This window comes from Hirundo rustica, chromosome 1 (genome assembly GCF_015227805.2).
Source record: "Hirundo rustica isolate bHirRus1 chromosome 1, bHirRus1.pri.v3, whole genome shotgun sequence".
Classification (NCBI taxonomy): Eukaryota; Metazoa; Chordata; class Aves; order Passeriformes; family Hirundinidae; genus Hirundo; species Hirundo rustica.
The window spans coordinates 53,550,475-53,573,173 of record NC_053450.1 but is presented as its reverse complement, the minus strand read 5'-3'; the positions used below and the strand labels follow the sequence as shown (position 1 = coordinate 53,573,173).

Below are 22,699 nucleotides of genomic sequence, written 5' to 3'. Positions count from 1 at the left end.
TTCCTAGTATAATCAAGGGGAAAATATCAGTCCTTCAGCACACCTGAAATATGCCAGGACTTGTTCTGCAAAATCTGACAAGCTTAACAAGACACATGCTGCAGAGGAATCAGCCACTGACCATTTCCCTGGAGTTTACAGCTATTTCCACTCTTTATTCTACCAGAAAGCACCCTTTGAGACCAGACCCACAGACTGGAGGTTGTTCTCTGCCGGTGAGAGGTGCCGACATGAACTGGAATAGCTCCGGGAAGCTGAGCAGCATTTGCTTACAAAGGAAGCACTCGCTTTTCAGAGCACAGGCATCTTTGTTGTGCTGGTGTTCAGGGAGAAAATCTTCACCCGTCTTGGAGACATTATGTACTCCATAATGTATGCAGTGGAAAACACTTGGAGCATTTCATGGCAGCTGGCAGGAAAAAGAGTCCACGTGTTTGAGCATTTTGGGGGATTTAAGTTTTTGGCTAACGTGCTGCACTATGAATTCTTGCACTCACAGGATGAGCTCCGGGGCACATGCTGAGTGAAGTTTCACTTGGCTACCAAGAAATAAGGAAGAGAGGACAAACTCCAGCACAGTTACTGCAGTCAAATAGCTTTAAGGCTGCATTTTGATGCAAACTCTGAACTGGGATGCTGTGACACCATCTGTGAAGGGAGCTGTCTTGCTTGCCCCCTGCTACCCCCTTTGGTGCCTGAAGTCAGCTGCTTGTGGTGGCCAGGGACAGAATTGGCTTAGGAAAACGGTGTGCCTCAAAAAGAACCCCTTTATTGTTTACTGGGGTACTTTACAGGCAGATCACTTCACTCATCTGGTCCCCTGGAAGGGTTCAGAAATGTTTGTCCTGGCACACAGGCAGCAGAGGAGGTGTGGGAGTCAGGATTGTTGCTCCCCACACACACAGCCAGTTTAACATACTTGGACTACAGTCCAAATAAAAACCCAAACTGCATCCCGGGCACAAATGAGAACGGGGGATTGGGTTTCTGCACTTCCCCCTTCCTGCCTCGCTTGGCTCCCGGCTTTGCAAGTCGCTGGCGTGTGCCATTGAAGGGGATGCACAGATTTCCCTGCTCTGCCGGGCTCTGGGAATGCCAGGGCACACCAGCCCTAACTGGGTCAGAGACTTTCTTTGTCCAAGCGAGCCGAGCTGCTGGGAAACCTCGCAGAGCCATGGAGCAGCTTCTCCCACATGCAGTGGGGGGGACGGGGTGAGGAGGGGGAGCGGATGAAGTGGGGCTGAGCTTCCACCACACTTGGTTTCCTGCCAGCGTAAGCCTCCTTCCAGGGCTTACAGGCACGGCACAAGCCCGAGTAAAGCCCCAGCTGCTCCCACGGCTGCCAGGGCTAAGCAGCCTGGAATCAGAGCGGTGCCACCGCATCTGTCACTCCGATCTCCTCTGTGCTTGGGAAGTGGGGGCAGAGTGAACGAGAGACAAGCGAGCCTATTAGCATTTATTATTTGTATTATTATAGCACCTCAGTGCCTAGTTGTGGACCAGAATCTCATCCTATTAGCACTGTGAAAACCCAGAGCCAAACCACTGTAGTCCCTGCCCCGGAGGGCTTACAATCTTGTTTTCCAAACAGGGGTACAAAGAGATGGAGGGGTAAAAGGGAGCAGTGACAAAACGTCAGTCACTGTGACGGAAAATGTTGATTTTCTGTTAAGAACCATCAGCTTTTAAATGCTTAGTTGGATTTAGATATTCCTCACACGGTCAATATTTTGTATTTCTTGTGAAAAAAAGATCAAGAAATCACACAGAACTTCATGTTATATTCAGTGAAAAACCTTTTTTCATTGCAAGAAACACATACAAGGTTATTAAAAAAAAATATTTAGTTTGTATCTTCTAAGCAGATATCTGAACACGTTTAAAAAGTCTACCCATGCAGTGTACAAAAAAAGTTAGATTTTTAACTAAGTCTTGGCTCATTCCTTTATTCAATTTTCACTCTTGCAAAAAGGAGATACATTTTAATTAAACTTTTGATGAAAAAATAGAAGTGATTTAATATCAACTGCTTTTCTCGACACACTTGTGTTTTCCCTGTGCTCATGGTTTAAAACACAATCTAAATAGAAATTATTGGCTAGATACAGGGATAGAGAATAACTGTGTATTTAGGACATCTATGTAACTGATTTTACAGGCTTTTCTGATCAAAAAGTGTGATTACAACATTGTGCAAGAAGGGCGTGTGACTTACAACTTTTTGCAAGCATGTCTTATGTGCATATTTTTAATAACTTGCCTGTAAGGGGCCAAATCCTACTGTTCTGCTTGAAGTTTCTTTAAAATCAACAGCTCTTTGATGCTGTGCTCCATTCTGCTGGCCTCCTACTGCTGTGTGTCATAGTTAATACTGTGAATAACTCAGCTTGAGCTCAATATTCCTGGTTTTAGCTATAAGTACTCTACGGTAGTAATTGTTTGCAGGTTTGAGTAACTTACAGAGGCTTACAGAGTAGTATGACTTTTGCCCATGCAGAGGGACAAAGGGAAACAAAACCAGCTGGGCAGTTTGTAAAACAATTAAACATTTTCCATGGTCAGCTCCGCTATTTGCCATTTGGGTAGCCCCGACCGGAATCACCTAAGTAACCTAAAAAAAACCATTACCTGGAAAGAGCTTCCAATATTGGCTTTCTTCTCTCTATGCATTCTCTTAAGTTGCTGTAAACATCCAGGATATGCATACATATACACATACACCCCCGGGTGTGTGTGTGCATACATGCACGGACACATATAGGTGTATACATACACACAGACATGTACATATATGGATACAGAGCTATGACGTCATCGGGAAACAACAATGCCATTTTTATTGCATTCTTAAGTATCGTGGAACGAGGGTATTATTATAGGCACACATCTCAACTACTCCTCCTTTACTACAGTCCTAAAGCTCATTTACCTGAGATCTGCATCTGTAAAAATAAAGTTCCATTTTTTAGCTGCGTGTTACAAAAGACTAAATATCAGCCCCACAGATATGAAATTACAACTTAATTTTGAGACTAACTTGCTACAAGTAAAATATTCTATCTTATAAAAAAGGTACTGCTGAAAGAGATACATATTAAAAAGGAAACATGATTCTTAGAGGTCTAAAAATCTCCCTATGCCTTCCCACGTGGTAATAAATTTATAAAAAATATTTGACACAGGAAATCTCCACAGAAATCATCCTGCTGGAATCACGTACCCTTCCAAGACACCCATCTTGCAAACGTTACATGGTTCAGGAGGGCAAACTCCGCACAATGAGCGTTTAATTCTCGTCGTCCCGTCGGTAGTGAATAGTTTGTATTTCCTGAGCTATGAGCATGGCCATCTCTCTCGTGCCTGCGGCAATCACTCGGCAGGACATAAGATCCAGAGGTCCCCCTGAGGACAAGAGGATTAACAAGAAGTGTCTTAAATATAAGCCATGCTGTAGTTAGATAGGGTCAGAAACACAGAAACAACTTTGTACGCTCCTTTTGGGGTGGGAAGGACAACCTAATTCAACAACTCATACATGGAAATCTCCAGCAAAAAAATTATACTATAAAATTCTAGATAGAGAGCCGAAGTAGGCAAGAGGAGCAGTGAATGCCTAGATTTGTTCAACAGCCAGCAATAAATGCAATATTCCCCTCTTCTAGCTGTGGGACAGAAATTAATTCACTCAGCATACCCTTCTTAATCCACCAGATCTTTCCACAGTATCCAGGTACTGGTCACCAGTAAACCATTACACTGGGATGTGTACTGTCTAAATTAATTAAGTAATAATCTGGAGACTGCTGCCCATTGAGCAGTTTCTAGTCATACATGTCCAAACTGGTACCTGAGAGTCCTCCTTTCTCGGGAAGATGTCTCTGTTGAAATCTAATTGGAATGTCTGAGCATACCTGCCAACCTTCTGGGCTGGTTCCTTACTGTAAATACAAGGCTTTAAGGGAATTACTCCAAGCCATGGAAATACAGTTTGACTCAGAAGACCTTTGATGTGATGAAACCCCACGCTGGAATTACATCAGTGTGTTCTGAATAACCAGCCTGAGCCCAGTGGAGAGTACAGACCTTTCTACAGGATATTGCTAGAAATGAGGGAGAACCACGGGGGCGGCACTGGACTGAGGTGGCACAAGCTGCCCGAAGGCAGCCACTCACTCAGTCCCCCAAGAGTCAATGGAAGAGCAAGGGCATTTTGCTCACCTGAAGTGTCTATCACAGTGCCACCGGCCTCTCTGATGATGACAGTGGCTGCTGCCAGGTCCCAGCAGTGCAGCCCAAACTGGTAATAGGCGTCTGCAGCGCCGGATGCCAAGTGGCACAGGGCTAGCGTCGAGCTCCCAATGACACGGACCCTACAGCAACACAAAGAAGAAAATGCCTTTGACTTCAACCTATGTGTACAACACACTTGTTTCGGTCCTTTTTTTCTTTTTTAATTACTTTTTGGTCACAGACGTGAGACATCTTACCCGTGTGCTTGAGCCTTGAGCAATCTCTCAATGTTACCAAGGAACAATTTCAAAGTTGCAGGGTCACGTTTTGGACCAATTTCTGTTAAAATTAAGGCCTTCGAGATATCTGCAATGGTAGAGAGATGTTTCCATTAATTCAACATCTTCCAGGTAGGCTCCATAAATTTGTTTTTATATAAACACTACTTTTTGCACAAAAAATAATTTTCACGTCCCTTTTTCTACCCCAAAATTTTCATGAAGTGACAACTTTGCATAAAAATTCAAGCAAGACTAGGTTTATCCTAGCAAATGGTCTGTTCTAAACACACTTAAAAGAAAAAAAAACAAAACAGGAGGACTAACACCAAGAATGCATTTTTCTATTCCTTCTCTTTCCAGACATTGTTTTATTTCATTGACCAGTCACCTTTTGGCAAATTCACTAATATTAGCAGTCAACTAAAACTAATCTACTAACTGCTAATGATGTTAATCTATTCATATTTGGAAACAGGATGGTTCTTGAATAGGGAATTTTAATGTAAGTTATTAACCAATTATAAACATTTGGGAACCCAGTAAGAGGAAAGTTTCTCCCTAAATCACCAGTCACCTAGTAATAGCTCATTCTGGCATTTCAAAGACTGAATACACCTTATGACTGAAAAAACCCCCTTCTTCTGACAAATTTAAGTAGTATCTTTAATCATAATAATCTGTGAATGATCTATTTGTCCTGTGTTCAGCAAAGGCAATGCTCTCCTAGAGCAGATGGAGATACCAGCCTTGTTGACAGTCAAAGGAGAGACTCACAGTGGCTTGAAAGGTGTTGAAGCAGTCCTCATGTGAGATCTGAATACTGCCAGGCTATAACAGGCGTATGCCAATGTAGCTGGAGATGCTTGATCAAATGCCAAGTGTCCCTGCTCCCGCTGTGCCAGCTGAACTCAGAGGCGTTAAAGGGATGACAAAACTCAAAGGTTTAGTGCTTGAGAATTCACTGACTGGGCTGTGCCCAGTGCCAGGAGTGTGTCACCTCCCACCTGGGCTAAAGGTGAAGCATTCATTCAGGTAGGCAACCCCTACCTGGTTCTTACAGCTACCTGCATAAGCTGAAAGCTCTCCGCACAAGGAGCGAGGAGGTTTTCAAAAGCAAACTAGGCTGGAGTGAGGCACCATTTAATTAAACAGGCTACCAAAGAATTTAGTATTGCAGATGAACCTTATGGATTCAAGCAATGTGGTAAATGGTTGGTGAGTAACAGGTATGTAATTAGATTAAAAGTTACAGATTACATGTCACAAATATTAACCGCAGGAACATATATTCAACTGCTGCTTTTTGAATTACTGCATTAAAACAGAGAACAGGCATGCTGTAGGGTATTTGTTGTTTAGCCACTACTAAAAGTTCTGGATGGTGAAACCAATCTGCCTTAAGATTATTTTGCATAACTGACCCATTTATAATCAGAGAACATTTAATGCCCATCTTATTGCTGAAATGCACCAAGCATTCACACCACAGCAGTTACAGTTAGGTTGTGACTAAGACAGTTATTCTTTTGAGTTATTAAAAATATTTCTAATGCATGGACAGATCTCTTCAATTTTCCTCAAGGCTACAGCTGGAAATTAGATGAACAGACTAAGGCAACTAAGAGGGAAGTCTGCTTAGAAAAAGGAGCTCACTGATCACAAGACACTATGACATTTCAGGAATTCAAGATATGAGATAAAATTTACTGACTGTTCCTCATTCTGATAGAGGCAAAAAAATTACAAAGGCAGGCTTGGTAGAAAAGATTAAACAGTGACATAGATAAATTTATGAACAAAAGATCAGTTCTGTTGACCACAGAAGATTAAAAAAAGAAAATACATTTACAGTATTAGCATATGTAGGGCCTGACGTGAATCTAAGCAAGAGAAGAAAGTATCACTGAAGATAACAGGGAAGATGGATCCTTCATTTAAGTGTATCATAACTGTGTGGACTCTCATACCAAACTTCTACAAAACTCGGTGTTGACAAAGAACAGTGTTTGCCTGGGCTGTGGTTTCAGATGATGAAGTCTGAACAATGAATGCGTAAGTGTAGATCAATGTCATCCAACAATCACATTTCCTGAAAATAAATGGTAGCCATTGACATGACAGCTTAGATCTCAAACACATCACGGCCGCTTCAGTTGCAGCGGCAGGTAGAGGGAAACACAAGTCTCTCTCTTCCAGGGTTGGTTTATTTCACTGAAGCCACAGCCCTTACAGAGCAACTGCAATTTAAAGCACTTATAACATCACTAGAAGTGAGATGAAAGCAGATCCAGCTTCACTGGTGAAAATTTCCCAGTACAATATGATGTATCTCAAAACAAAAGAAAATTTCAAAGCATTTGGAAGGGCGGAAGGTCTACTTCCCTTGCTATGTCCTAGACACCCACATAGACTGGGTGTCTAGAGAAAGGAAGACACAAGTGACATGTGCCAAAATTGTTCATTGCTCAGCTGGAAACCAGAACCCTCTGACTGCAAAAGCATGTGAGGCCATTTCCACAGCTGTTCATGCAGCCCAAATGGAAGCACCTCTAGGTTTTCCTAATAGTCTCTGCCAGTATGGGCTTTTTTGGAATTTGAGATATTTGAGCACTGATAAAGATGTGATGTATAATCAACAATTAAAACCTTAGGGGTTTAAGATTTACAATGACTTTACAATCTGTCTCTCCAAATATATAGACCCCAGATCACTATTCCCTTAGACGAATAGTCAAATTTCCCAAATTTCAGGTGAAATTTTGCTGCAGGGTCTGCTTCAGGCACTAAAGAAATCTGTATGTCAAATTGCTTGAATGTACTGTGTTTTGAGCTCATTAAATCTCTCTTTGGGGTGAAATTCTTACCACCTCATGTGAAAACTTCTCTAAATAGTACCAAATTATTGTTTTCTATAATCATTAGGTAAAGAGACAGATCTATGACTTGGTTTACCGATACAAGAATTCCATTCTACTGTTGGCAAAATGTTGCTGGTTATTTGTACATTGAAACATACCTCACACACCAGAGCAAGTTGTTAAAGACCCCCTAAGGAAGCATGCACCCTTTAATTCACTGCTGGCACATTTGCCTACAGATATCAGACACTCTGTGACATACAAGCTCATTGGAAAAGAAGTGAGTAACAACCACAACAGTAGTCTGAATTCAATTCACCAATCCCATTGCATCTTGCATATAAAAAGTTATGCCAGTGCTCAGCTGGAATGAAACTGGTGAATCTACAAATTCTTCCTTATTTTAAACAATGGTTGTGAAGCAGAATTATTTAGGATTATTCAAATAGTTCATATCCAGATGAATATTTTAAAAAGAAAAGGAGGAAAGTGATTTTTCAGAAAAAAAACAAACACAAAACAACAAAATTATCATGCAGGTGAAATACTTTCCATCAGGATAATGACGTTCATTATCCTAATGATGATTTGCAACAACTCTGAAACAAAATTAATATATTCCTTTTAGAGTTCTAACAAAATCTAGACCAACCTGTCTCTTTTGATACCTGAAGCCTTTTGTCATTACAAAATGCCCCTTGACCTCTTCTACCAGTGTATAATCGTTCTTCAGTGCAGTGGTAAATTACACCAAATTCAAGCTTTAAGATTTTGAAAAGGAAAGAAATGAATGCAACTCAAATTACTCATCATAAATATAAACAACTACTAATGGCAAAAAGATCAGCAATATTTTAACTGGTACACATAATAAAGATTACACTGATGCTAAAAAACTGGAATAATTTTACTATTACTGTGATATTGAGATATAGGTAATATAAAATTCAGTTTATAGAGAGAAGATAATGCAATGTGTTCCTGATCCTCTAAATTCTTACTCACAGTTTGTTTCTGTTCACATTAGAATGGAGGATTAAACACTGGGTTGTTTTCAATTGCAATTGAATTGTTTTTACTGAAAATAAGCAAGACCTCTGTGACAAGACTCTGAATGCTTTGCTTTCACTGGTGAGCAGCTACTCCTTGAAGCAACCCCACTGACCTTGGCTGGAACACAGAGTTTTGCAGCCTCAGGACCAGTCAGGCATCCCAACCCAGGAGTCATGGCACTCTTTATTAACAGTGGATGCTTTTGTAGGCACCTCAGCTTTCGTGGTGCATTGAATTTGCCTGCCTTTTCAATCAAAGCAGTTCACTCCAGTCACTTCTTCAAATCTTTCTCTGCAAAATCCTTTTGTGAGGATCTCTTGAAGTCACAGGACTCCAAGAGAAGGAGTTTGGACAGAAATACCCTCAATGAAGGTTAAGAATGTGCAACACTGGAAATTTTGTGGGAGATTCTGTCTACCAATGAAAAGAGGGTCAGAATTAGACCCTTGGTGTTTAAAACTTCTATTACTTTAGTAGGCTCCACCAAAAGACTTTAAAGCACTTTAAAAAGTTCAAGGGTCAGCTCTGAAAATCACTCCTAGATCAGCAATATTAGCATTATTTATTTTAGGGGTACACAAAAACTAAGTGACTTGACCGAGGTGTCAGAAGTTGGCCACAAGGTCAACTAAACTGAACATCTCAGATGTTCTGGACTTCAAAATCTTTCCCTGCTGCACTCGGTGTTCATCTGAGACAATTCAAAGGGAATAGATTGTCCTGGCCCCTACCCTGAAGTCCCATGTAAACCAAGGGTTTGTTTTTTTTGTTTTTTTTTTTTTTGAGGAACACACTATTAAAAGACTCTTTCCCTAAAGACATCTGCAGGAATTTCTTAAAGGCTTATAATCAGGTCAGTTCCTTTGTGTGTACTTTGGCTCTTTTTCAATTTGCTCTTTTTTCTGCTTGCCCTATTTGTTTAACTGAGGGAGATTTCACATCATTCTTTACTTTTGTTTCAGCTTTGTTTAGTTTACATAACCCAAAATATGCAGCATCAAAATCATGATGGTGTTCTAGAAAACATAAATATTAGAGAAAGCTGTCTGGTAATAAAATGTAGTGTTCAAAAGGACACTTTGGCAATGAATAAATTTCAGAAAAGCATGGAAGTGTTTCTCGGCAGTTTCCGTGCTTGAAAAGTCTAGCCAGAGAAGTACACACTTTATTCTGTTTAAATCAGTAGGAGGTATACTAGCACATCTGAAAACTTGGTTGTTACTGCACAGAATTCTTGCTGCCTTTGCTTAAAGCTGTACGTATATTTAAGATTGTGGAATTAGACTGAAATAGGCACATTCATTGGCAATTAGAATAACTAGTTATTTCAGAGATGTATATCAAATTGTAAACCAGCAACATCTAGAGAAGAGGCACTAGCACAGATGAGTATAGCTAAGAAACTCAAACTGGCACATTGGAAGGCTAGGTACCTTCCCACCCTCACCATAATCAAGCTCTCTTGTGCTAAATATAACTATTTTACTATGTTAAGAAAAAATACAAGTGCAGATTGAACAAACTAGGCCCATAATTTTTCACTCTTCACAAAATCAGTTTTACATTGACTCATAGCAGGAGTTAGCTTTCACAGATACTGCTAGCAGGAAAGAGGCAATTAATAGTAACACAGGAACACTGCGATATATCTTTAAATTATGAAGAGGCAGCACTAAATTGAACTTATTATGGTTTTGTCTAACTAAACCTTGCTCACATCAGTACTTCCATTTTCTCCAGATAAATTCCGTAATACTTATAATAATTCTCTTTTAATTGCCAGTTTGCATAAGTAAGTTTTGCGGGATTATGATTTTAGATGAGTATGATTAAATGCATTTAAAAAGCATAGGAAAACCTGAGTAGTGACTGATTTTTTTTTTTAATTATTACTTAAAGTTCCCACATGGTTTTGAGACTTTTAGCCAACTCTCACGTGCCCATCTTAAAGAACATACTTCATACCTCTTTGTTAACAGCAAATCCAATGCTCACTGCCACTGTTGGAAATCTGTGAAAAATAAGAAATGAAGTAGTACTGATAAAAAACTTTTCAACTTACTCCTCATCAACCCCCTTAGGCAAAACCCCACACGGAGCTCTGTGAGTTTACTTGTCAAAATGCACTTGACATTATACTATTTCTCCTTTGTCATCCTCTTTAACTTCGTCAATTCCTTTTAAAATGTAAGTTAATATTGGAGAAGGGAAGAAACAAACTCAGGAAGACATCACAATTTTTACACTGAACATGCAGTATATTTTGGGGCTGTTTTTGCTTTAGTGTAATCGAATTATCCAGTATAAAACCACTAATGTTATAACAAGTCATTGCTTTTAGGAGCACATTTTGTTCAAGCTATGCATCTGCGATAGCAATTAAGTAGCACGGAGATAACTCGCTGCTGACACCAACATAAAAAGAAACCAGTTCCTCTATGCTCTCCTTTTTCAAAGTGATGATCACGTATTTAATTTGGTCCTTTTGACAACTGTATAATTATTAAATTTTAAACAATGAAATAAATGCATTTCTTAGAAACGCATTTCAAAATGCACTTTTAAAGTCCAGAAAATATTGCTAGAAAGAGGAAATTTCACTTAATCGCACAAAACATCATTAAATCTCCTAACTGTTGCAGCGCTGAGCCCTAGGTCTGGTTTTGCGGAGGCTCTTTAGGAATTTAACCGCGGTATCTGCGCCCAGCTCAGTTTGCGGCGCTGCTCTACGCGCGGGGCAGCGCTTGCGCTCCGCAGGAAGAACGAAGCGCCCGCGCCCGAGGGGCAGCACGCAGCACTCCGAGAGGGAATGCACGAAAGCCGCGCCGGGCGCCGGGCCAGGCGCCCTCACAGCGCAGCCTTGTTCCTGCGGCGCCGCTGCGGCCCCTGCACGTTAACCTGCGGTGCCTGCGAGCGAGCCAAGAGCCGCCGGGGGCCGGGGGCCGCCGAGGGCCGCCGAGGGCCGGGGGCCGCCGGGGGCCGCCGAGGGCCGGGGGCCGCCGGGGGCCGCCGGGGGCCGCCGAGGGCCGCCGAGGGCCGGGAGCCGCCGGGGGCCGGGAGCCGGGAGCCGGCACCAACTCCAGCCCAACCGCAGATAGCAGCACGAACGCGGCCTCCCCGACACGCACCGCGCCAGGAACCCGGAGAGAAAGGGCTCGCTCCTACGTGCGAGTCAAAGGAACAAACCCACCGGGGAAAAGCACCTTTGAGGAGGAAGGGAGGACCCGTGAGAAGCTTCATTTCGGGGTTTGATGCGTCTCGCAGGCCTCCGGCCGTTTACCTGTGCACAAAGTTGCACGTCCCATCAACAGGGTCAATAATCCAGGTCGGACTGTCGGTGAGGACACATTTTGAACCTGCAGCAGTGGATTCTTCTGCAATAAACCTGCATTTGGAGCAAGGGTAAAACAAGTATCCCAGAACATTAGCTTAGATACTTGACTTGCAAAGCACACCACCATAATTCGGATTTTTAGGAGAGAACTTCTCCCTCTCTCCGTAAAACATTCTTGTATAAATGTAAACACACATGCTGCTTTTTAAGTTTAGGAATTGGTAACTTTCATAGAAACTTTGAGGGAGAGTTCTCGAATCTACAGCACACTATTTTACATGGCAAAAAAAGAATTCAATTTATGTACACTTCCCCAACATACCATTAAGGAAGCCACGAAAATGAATGCAGAAATAGATCTGAACTGGCATCCCTGGAACTCAAGGAGAAAATTATTTTATGCAGAATATAATTTTATGGGTTAGGTCTGTCTCTTGCAGTAAGCAATATAAACTGCAAACTGTACCTGCTTTTCTCCTGTAGTCAAATTCAGTCAGGAGGAAAAAAATACACTCTTAGAAAATCCACAATCTTGCTCCTATTTGTATTTTTTACAGTAATCCAACTCAGGAAATTAAAAGGCTTACAAAGCCGGACTTTCTTTTTCCCATGATCCAGAAAAAAAAATCAACAAATTATTTTTTGTTTGTTTGTTGTTTGGATGCACAAGGCACAAAATGAAATCTGAGATCATCTTCTCTTCTGTTGTTCTGTCCCTGTTTCTTTTAATAGTTTTTTTTCTCCTTTTTCCCTGGGAAACGAACATCCAGTTCTGGCACATTTCCTGTCGACCTTAATTATCCCTGCTTTCCCATAAACTGCCCAAGGTCTCTTTCTGTAAGAGATGTGCAGGTGCTACTCTCACAGATTTTCATAAAGCTCTATATCTAGAGAAGGAGTAGACTCCAACTGCTAGTACTGAGTCGTGCTGGTGGTTTCACATTTGAACAGCTGGTAGTGGTACTTAGAGTTTCTGCAAATGCTTGAAGACAAAAAAGGCTTCTCTCAAAGACACAAAGAGGAAAAAAAAAAGATAAAGAGAAAATGTCTTCTGCAAAAGACTCCTTCCCTAGGACTAGAGTAGCAGCTATTTTATTTGGTGTCTTTAACCTGTACCTCATGATTCCAGATACCACTTGAAGCCATGAGTTTAAAATGTTCTGCAGACAGCACAGGAGGAGTCTTCTTGAATTTTCCAAATGCTACTCTGCCTCAACCTAAGTAGAACCGACTATTTTGATGGCATTATAGACTCCCAGCTGGTACAAAGAGGGAATTAGGAAGTGTTTGTTACTATTTTCATCTCCATCAAAGGAAACAGCTGAAGGACAAAGTGCTAGTGCACAACTGAGAAACGAGAAAGACTTGAACAAGTGTTTGAAACTCTCAGTTTAACATAATATTTTGCAGGCTATTTGCTCTAAATGTTACATTATTTTGTCTTGTTGGTGCTGTATCACTTGAATTTGGTTTCACAAAACCTGTAATCAGCATCCAAAACCAACCATGCCTTGTCTGTGCTGCTGGATGCAGAGGAGGTTAATCTTCTTGCAGGTGGAGCACCTTACATCCCACCTCAGATTATCCATATTCCACATAAATTATACCTCTGCTTCAATCCTCTGCCAGCTCCCCCAGCTGGAGCTTGAACTATAGCTGCTGTCCTGCCAGTCAAAGAAAGGTGAAACAAGAACCTCATTAAAGACAGGAGTATTTCTGTGTAAGATAATTTGCCCTCAAGTATCGTGAGTGAGCCAGTCCCTCGCCTTTCCCTCACAGTGGGGGTGTGATGCTGCAGTCCCTGAGCTTAGAAATGCTAACCTGGAGCTGGGGCACTGATAAAATCTTCATGCTCAAGAGCAATTCTTCCAAAATGGATACAGAACAAATTAGGTGCACATTTTATGAAATCTGGGCTAATGGGTAACAAAAAATCCCTCTTGCTGCTATACAATACTGGGAAATGTGAGAGTCCTGCAAGGTCATCTCAGATGTCCTGCTCTGTGTCCTGTAAAAACCTGCAATCTAAGCAAAACACTCAGTGTGAAGTACCAGAGTAAATTCTAGTAACAGCTTGAGGAAGTGGGAGGGGTAACCAGCTCATTAAAATAGTTAATTTAATATGCCAGCCTGCCAGCTCCGCTGACCTCTGTTCAAATCTGGATTACAGTTCACTCCCACTGAAAATGAGTCTAGTAATTTTAGCCAAGCCTTAGACTACGTCTGTTCATGCCACGGTGCCACTCTGAAATTCACTGCAGGAACAGCAGAGAAGCTGTAACATACTATGATCTGCAGCAGGAATGATATCCACTTGAGTGCAGGAGACTCAGTCCGGGGCTGCCCCTCTCTTATCCCCATATGGGGATCCAAGGACAGAACGATGGGAAGCTAGAGTTGGATGTCACCCTCTTAAACTCCTGTGTCCTGATTTTAATGTCTACAGACTTAAGGCCACAAGGAACACAAAAGGTCACGGCTTGTGAAATAATAGAAAGGGTAAATGTTGGTATTGCTTTTTGCAACCAATAGCCCCTGGTAGTCTGGCTGTGCCTACCCATAACTCTTGGATCTATCTGAAAAAATATCCTTTAGAAAAGACACTGGGGGCAGATTAGAGTACTGAAAAGTGAGAGTGAAGTGTGAATGAAGATGAATCATACCACTTAACCAAGAAGGGAGAAGAAAAAAGAAACATGGGACAGAATTACTTTTTAGAATGGATTTTCCTAGTATTTCTCTTTACTTCTGAGTACATTTACAGTATCTCAAGACTCATAAGCACCTCAGTGCAAAAAGCAGATTCTAATAAGATTACTTTTAATTTTTGTAATACCTAAAGTCCATTTTTGATTCAGAGGACATAAGAATCAAGATGATTTAGAAGAAAAAGAAATAACAGAAATCTTCAGTGCTGCTTTCAACAGCCAGGTTAGGAGAAGAAAGACTGAATACAATATAAATGATCTTTTAGTATTTTCATTGTACTTTAATTTAACCAGATTATTATTGTAGACTCCTCACTGCAAGTGTTTTAATCTAGTCTAGTGAAATTTAGTTTCACTCTATTGTTTAATCTAAATGCATTAATTATCTGAACAAATTCTAAGCAAACCCAACAACCACTATCAACAAAATAAAATTTTCTTGAAGAAATGGCAGTTCCTTCATTTATTTATAAAGTCAGTAGGTAACTCTATGGAGTTGTCAAAATCTGGGATTTTTCAGTTCCTAGGCCTATGTTGACCTTACAACTTTTGTTCCAGTTCTGAGTAACTTGAGTGTGTCTGGTGATGTGCATTTTATGGGAGATGTGTAGGTTTCATGTTCTCTGCCAGATTGCTCAAGGGAAAAAAAACTAACATAAGAGTGGAGATGAGGGAAGAGCACAGCCAGCAATAGTAGAAGGAACATTACACAAATAATAGGCTTGTAAAGCCTGGCACTCTCTTAGAATTGCAGCCAAGAACCACACATGATGCTGTACAGTACAGCTTCAATATGCCATCACATACAGCATGTATTTAGAAAGCCATATTTAGTACAAAATATGCTTTCTGCTCCTTCCTATGGTGTTGTTGTTTTTGCCCAGCTGCATCGTGGACAAACAGATTTGTAGCTGAGCCCTTCAGATTTCCCTCTTTGCTCATTTCTGCACAGTGCTAGAATGCAAGGCTCATCCCCATCAGAGATGCCCACAGCTAGAAGGGAGGCAGACCTTATTTAAGGGATACACAGGCCTTGCACTGGCTCTGCAGGAAAATGAATTTTATCTACTGAAATCAAATGTAGAAATCAATGGCAGTCTCTGCATCAAACCAAACCTGGCAACGAATACAAACCCTCTCTCTAATCTGTGCATGAGCTGAGTTGTTATTTTCTAGTTGACCACAATAATTCAAGAGGAATCGACAACCTGATCTACTTTTAAAACCTTGGGCTTGCACCCCATGTAGTAATTTGTGACTGGGTGTCAAATAATGATGATGATGATGATGACAAACAGCCCCGCTTCTCATTGATCTCTTCACTACAGAACACAAGGTAAATGTCATTAAATACACTTTTACCTCTGCTGATCTGGCAAATGCATGTGTGATGGCAACAGGAAAGCTCTGCAGGGTGGGATCTTTGCTAGCATGTATTTCTGCTATATTTTTATAGATAGCCTTAACATAATTCTTATACAGTAGGCAACAGACCAGTATTCTGAACATCATGGAGATCCACATGAAACCTTCATCCATGATGTCCCTACAGGGGAAACATTGCTATTAAATACATATATCAAGAAACACAGAAAATACAAAGTATGCTAAGTATAAGGAAATTATACTTTTTTAAAAAATAGGAGTCTTACAAAAGTGTCCAACAGTAATAGCTTAATATATAAGAAAGATACAGAGACATAAGAAAGATACACAGACTTTTAAAGTTCCCTTTTAATATCAGTCAGATATGCAGCATGTAAAGGACAAAAAAAGTCATTGATAGTTTCTATAGACACTCACCTGTGAGAGGGAAACTTCTCTTTCAGAACAGAAATAATTAAATTTTCCACAAAATGATCAGTTTCTGTCACGAGATCTGCTGCAGATGTCTTTGTGGACACTTGTTTTTCCTCTGTTAGAGCTTTCCTAATAATCTGAAACAGAAGTTCATAAATCAGATTTGTTGGGCATTCAGCCTGTGCATACTAAAATAATATCTTCACTGAAAAAAATATAGCTAATCCTGAAAAAACAGCTGTAGGCCTAATTCTACTAGAGGCTGTTCTAATTTTTTGACAAAAAATCCTTCTGAGCTAATGAGCATTCTTTGGGAACACAGCATTTTGAATCACTCTGCAAAAACCTCTCTTGTCAGTTCAAAAAAGGACTGATTAAAGGATGGAACTAAAGGAATAAAAGGATGATGGCAGTCATAATGATTTAGAAAATTACCAAAAGTATACACAAGACAAGAAAAAAGCCTCCAGGCTCAGGCATTTTTCAAGGAAGGCTCCTTTTCTTCATTCTTCTATTCTTCTTCCTCTTTTTTTTTTTTTTTTTTTTTTTTTTTTTTTTTTTTTTTTTTTTTTTTTTTTTTTTTTCCCCAGGGCCAATACCCCACTGCTGTCTTACTTTAAAAGATATGCAATAAGGCAAATGTAATTGGTATCCATTTTGCCAACAAAGGACACATAGTTTTTTGGGGGTTTTGTGTGGGTTTTTGGAACTTTAAATGCTGACCACCCTCTGGTTCCCAAATAACTGCCATATATTTAACAAGAACAAAAATTGAAGCTTTCCCTAGATATGAAGCCAATGATTTCAACCTGGACTCTCTTCTGGAAATGTCTTTATCTGATTCTCCAGGGTATTACTGTTACAGACTCAAGTACAAATGCACGTATGGAAAAACACTTAATGAAAGCTTTCCCTCATTTTTTTCCCATTTTCTTTCTGTTTTGCTTTTTTTTCCACTTCTTCATTAAAAAGAAAAATAAAGGGACAGGATGCAAAAGGAGATAGCTTATTTTTTAATCACTGAAAATGACAAATTATATTAAATAAAAAACCAAAACAAAACAAAGCAAAAATTAAGCACCACTTATTTGTTTAGAATTATGGTATTAAAACCCAGCAGCAACAAGATCAATATTCCAAGTCCCATCTAAAATTTATGTATTTCAATTGCTTAACTAAATTTCCATTGATCAAAACATTGGCAAATACTTGATGACCGAAGAAAACTGTTCTGCAGGATTATGCATGGGAAACGGAACCAGAAACTCCCAAATGTCATCTCAGCTCTTGTTTTTTTGTACTATAAAATACTATATTTGAAGGGTGTGCTAATTGTTCTGACAAGTAATGGCTATGGCTGACTATTGCTTTAATATAGAAGGTATCTGGACTAATGTTTCTGCTTTGTGAGCTGTAAAACATCAGTTGTGCCTATTTCCTGAGCTTGTGAGGGCAGGTAGTACTTTTCAGTTTGAGGTCTTGCTGAAGTTCATGACTGTATACGAAATATGAACCACACTTAATCTTTTTACTCCTCTCAATGCCCTGTGGGGTAGTCTTGAAGGATTCACGATAGAAGCATAGAAGTGTAACTCCAGCAAGGCCCTTGGGCTCCTCATCAGCCTGAAGCAAAATCCAAAACACTCTAAAAAAACTGCTACGCTGATACCTTTTATTTTATTTGCTCTTCTTTACTCTCCTATTGTCTTTACTGCTTGGAACTTCACATAGTGAAATAGATCAGGAATGCCCTCCTTTTGACAGAGAAGATTTTAATTTCTTAGCAATACCAAGCTGTTGACTTCTATTCAGTTTTAATGCACAGTAGACAGATTTTTGCAGCCATTTAAATCAGTGCCACTGCTCAGCAGGGCAGTGACATCATACCTGAGCCTTGCTGGAAAAGAAAAAGTGGAGATGAAACCTCTCTCCTGTGGATGTGCTCTGCAATCAGCTGATTTCATTGCATGCTCTGGCATTTGATCTCTCTGGTTTGAGTACAACCCTTTGCACATGCCAGCTTCAAATTTAATATTTTTTTTCATTCCTGACCCTTTACCCAGTTGCTCACGACCATTTTTAACTTTAACCCAGCCTGTTTCTCTGGTGGCCAGCGTGAGGCTCCAGCCACTTTGGAGGTGGGAGTAGGCAATGGTGTCCCTGCTCTCTGAAGTGGCGGCCGACGGTCCTCTCGCCCATCTCCTCTGCGCCAAGGAGCCAGGACACACATTTAGCATCTACCAGCCCCACAATGAGCTGCTTCTCCCCACCTCTTGTGCGAGCGATACGTCGAGAGGAGAGGAGCAGAGAAGTCACGATGCTGGGCTGAGGTCAGCAGCCACAAACGGGCACCACATCTGTGGAGGCTCACCCACGGCACGCAGGATGGACGGCTCTGATTCTGCCGCTTACAAAGGCCTTGACAAAAGGGACCCCTATGCTTTTGCTCCAGCTCGTACAGGTATGCAATCCAAGCCAGAGTAGCCCCATGCAAGGGCTACTCTGCATAATTGATGAAAAGCTTTTATTCTTTGGAAAATGATCAAACAGCTCAGAGCGGTGTAGAATTTAATTTATGTTGAAAAATCCCAAAAAGTCACCTGCCTACAAAGGAATGTTAGAGCCTGCTGCCTGAGAATACTTCGAGAGCATCACTCAACTCCTCTCCTTGCAGAAGCCTTACAATAAGGTTTGTGGATACCTGCTGCAATTGCCTGGTCTTTCCAGATGGACATGGGGTTCCATAAAAGTCTCACCCTAGATTACACCCAGCAGGCAAGCAGAAACCAAAGGAACTACAGGATGGTGAAATGGAAACAGCCGATTGCACCTTATCTCCATTGTACAACAAAACTGGCAATCAAGATGCCGTAATTCAACTGTAAATGTATTTTACTAGACTTTGTAAATGTATTTTACTATTCCTGTACTAGGGCTGTAGATTACAGAGATTTTTCAGCAATTTCTGAGCAACTGATTTTTGGGAGCATGGTTATTTAGAGCAGAGCCATTTAACACTCTTAGCCCATGCTGTCCCTCCTCTAATGCAGATCTTATCCTAATACCCTGCTTGGGAGCATTTGGGGGGTTATGCAAAGCGAGGGGCATTTACATCTTTGCGTGGAGACCACATCACAGAGCAGGATCCAGGCTGTCCCTGCTCCCTCCTTCATTTCCCATGGAGCAGGGGAAATGGAGACGCTGGGGCTCAGTGCAGTCACTCTTCCTTTTCTAACACCTTTGTGAAATTTATTCCAACAAAGCAGAACGAAGAAGACAGAGGGCCAAGATGCCTCTTCCCCCAATACCCGCCAGGAGAGCCACCTAAAGTAGCGTGGTTTTGTCAGATATTTCATTTCACCATACTACTTGCACTCACCATACACTTCTGGGAGATGCAAGACGGATTTTCTTGCTTGCAATACTGTCTGTAATATTTGCTCACTGATAAAATCAAACATCTAGATAAAAAGCATGAGTACCTGCAAATAATTCAAGAAATTCCAATCTGGTTTGTTAAAGCATCTGTCCATGTTACATAGAAAATAGCCTAAAAATTTCCCCTGGGAACAAACATCAGGGGGAAAAAATGTTGGCTTTTTAGAATTTTAGAATGTTGGCTATTTAGAAATACCAGTGGATTTTTTTTTTTTTTTTTTTTCTCCTGTGGTATTCTGCTAGGTCTCTTATGCCTCATAAAAATTATTTTCCAGGGAAGAAAAAAAAAAAAAAAAGAGAGAGGGAAAAAAAAAGAAAAACAAAAATAAATTTTGGACTTCAGCATACTATGTCCTTGTGTCAGTTTCTTATTCATATTTTTACCTGGATGCATGTTGACTCATTTTGGTGAAACTCTTCCAACTGTGCAATTGTAGAGAACTGTGCAGGTATTACTCAGTGCTCTTAGCAGCATCAAAGATGCACAGACTAATCATGCCTGCTTTTCTTGAGCAAAAAGTCATGTCAAACCTATGGGTGTACTCTCATGAACAGAGCAAGCAGCTCCCAGAAAAAAAAACCAGAAGAGAAGTTTGAAAAAGTGCAGTTATTTGTGGCCTTATAGGGTGAATTTTAAAGCAGGTCAATTACAGATGTTACAAAACCATGACCATTCTTGTTATGAAACAGCCATATATATATTAAATGAGAGCCTGTGATATTTCATAAAAGAGCCTTATGATATTTCATAAAAGTAATAAGAACTAAATAACAGGATGGGCAAGAGAAGCAATGATCTTAACCTGGTAACAGAGGTTACTCCAGCAACAACACTTTTGACACATATTCAAGCATCACTTCTTTATAGGCCTTTTCAGTTTAGAAGAAACTATTCCAGAGTATTCCAGCCTATCTGCTGGAAAGAAGATATATTTTACCTATAGTCATGAAACACAATGCAATACAAATCAAGTAGTTGTATAAGCTAAAAGGGGAGACCAGTAAACTGTATTACTGGTTAGCTTTTCCTAGAAATCCAAAATCTGGAAGTACACATCTTTCTTCAGGCCAAGCCTCATTTTCTAATGATTCCAACCCTTCCTAACCTGCCACAGTCCTGAGAAATGGAGCACCCTAAAAGAAAGGCCGAAACGACAAAGTTCCATGCAGGGATGGAGACAGGAGTTGGATCTGGGGAGACAGAGAGTGCAAACAGATTTCTGGGGATGGAGGTGAAGGTGGAAAGATCTGAGGGATGGGAAGAGAAGCAGAAGAAAAAGATGACTAGTGGAATTGACTGCTTTTGGTGATCAAAATAACCCCCACTTTTATCAGTCAATTTTCAACAAAAATCCAGTCCTACCAAACGCATGTTACACTGTACTTCGTGTCCTTAGCTCTAGTTTATTTTGGCAATAGCTGGAAGCAGATTGACACCTAAATAAAAGATAGAGCCATCCCGTTTCTTCCAGAAGTACCTCCAGTCTTTTTTGTAACAAAAAAGACTCCTCAGCATGATAGAATAATTGGAAAAAAAAAATCCCCGGCTTCCAAAGTCCTACTTAAACAACATCCTTGGCTGGTTTAAATTTGGACTGCCGAGGAATCAGCTAATTCCTGCCATTTACAAGGTAGCAATGGCAAACTGATTTCGGATTCAAGGATTAGTCTAATGGAATGTTCACTTCTTCCAGGAAAAGGTGCTCAGCTGTGATTTTCTGAGCAAGTGAAATGATTGGGGAAGCTTAAAGCTGTCCTCACAAATTGGTATTTTGAGAAATAAGGTGTGGAGGCTTGAGCAAGTCATGAGTCTCTCTTGTGAAATGGCTGGCAGAATGACTATGCCGGAGAAACTCCTGTTTTGAGAGCTTGTGAGAGCATGACCTGTCATCCTGATTTGGATTATCCATTTAGTCCCTGTATTATTAAAACAAGTCTCCTCTCCTTTGGCATGCTGTTCACCTGTGTAGCTGTTTCTTACTAAGGATAAAATACGTTTAATAACACACACTAAGGAAGAATCATGGGTCTTGGACTCAAGAAAAGGGAGCTTCTTAAATCACAGCATATAGGTACAAAGTGCATTTCAAAATAGAGCAGAATGGAAGCATGAGAGAAATACACGTTGCTGAGGTTTGTGTTTTACCCAGTTTCTCAATCAGTCAATCTGCTGATCCCACTTCTTGGCTCTGTTGCACCGGGTGGAAGTTTTGCTGCTGCACAGAGTTGGGGTTAGGATGTCTCCTGAGATGACTAATCTGCTGTGTCAAAACACAGATCTGAAATAAGCTACTACGGACCTTCGCCACACAGCTATTAGCTATTCACCCTAACAAGTGAATATCGGCCACTCTGAAGACTCTGCCAGATCTAACAAGAGAAAACCTCCTTGACACGGTTATTTTTCTGCGCACAAGCTGCTGGAAAACAAATGCTGGCCACGAAGGATGCAACCCCCAAGGGATGCGCCCGAGGGATGGGGCCTCCCAGGGAAGGGGCCCTCCGAGGGGATGCAGCCCCCGAGGGAAGTACCCCCAAGGGCTGGGGCCCCCCGGGATGGGGCCCCGCCGCCGCCATCCCTCCCGCGGCCGAGGGCTCCGCCGATGGCCCGGCTGAGCGGGTGCCGAGCCCCGCCGCCCTCCTCCCCCTCCCCAGCTCTGCGCACCGGCCGAGCGCCCGCACGGCCCCTCCTCACACCGCGCCGGGAGAAGGCTCCTCCGGCCGCGGAGCAGCCCGGCCCGGCCCCGGCCCCGGCCCGGGGGCAGCGGGCGGCTCTCACCTGCCCGGCGCGGCGCGCCAGCTGCACCGCCACCTCCGCGCACTCCTTCCAGGGGTCCGCGCCGCCGCCCGCCGCCGCCGCCGCCCGCCCTTCCTCCTCCTCCTCCTCGCACGGCTTCATCGCGGCGGCCGCGCTGCCCGGAGCGGGGCCGGGGGGCGCGGGGGGCCCGGCTCCCCGCCCAGGAGCGCCCGCCGAGGAGGAGGATGCCCTGAGCGCGC

At 41.7% G+C, this 22,699-nt stretch overlaps 1 protein-coding gene across 1 annotated transcript; it reads right to left on the bottom strand.

Annotated features, from left to right (window-relative positions):
• Positions 1 to 1,452: 1,452 nt before the first annotated feature.
• IMPA2 (inositol monophosphatase 2) lies at positions 1,453 to 22,601 on the bottom strand. Its single transcript, XM_040073882.1, has 8 exons — positions 22,482 to 22,601; positions 16,268 to 16,401; positions 11,703 to 11,807; positions 10,388 to 10,433; positions 8,022 to 8,130; positions 4,488 to 4,596; positions 4,219 to 4,370; positions 1,453 to 3,402 (listed from the first exon to the last, which is right to left on the bottom strand). Exons 1-8 carry the CDS (start codon positions 22,599 to 22,601, stop codon positions 3,287 to 3,289), a joined length of 891 nt encoding a protein of 296 aa, XP_039929816.1. The 3' UTR covers positions 1,453 to 3,286.
• Positions 22,602 to 22,699: the final 98 nt, after the last annotated feature.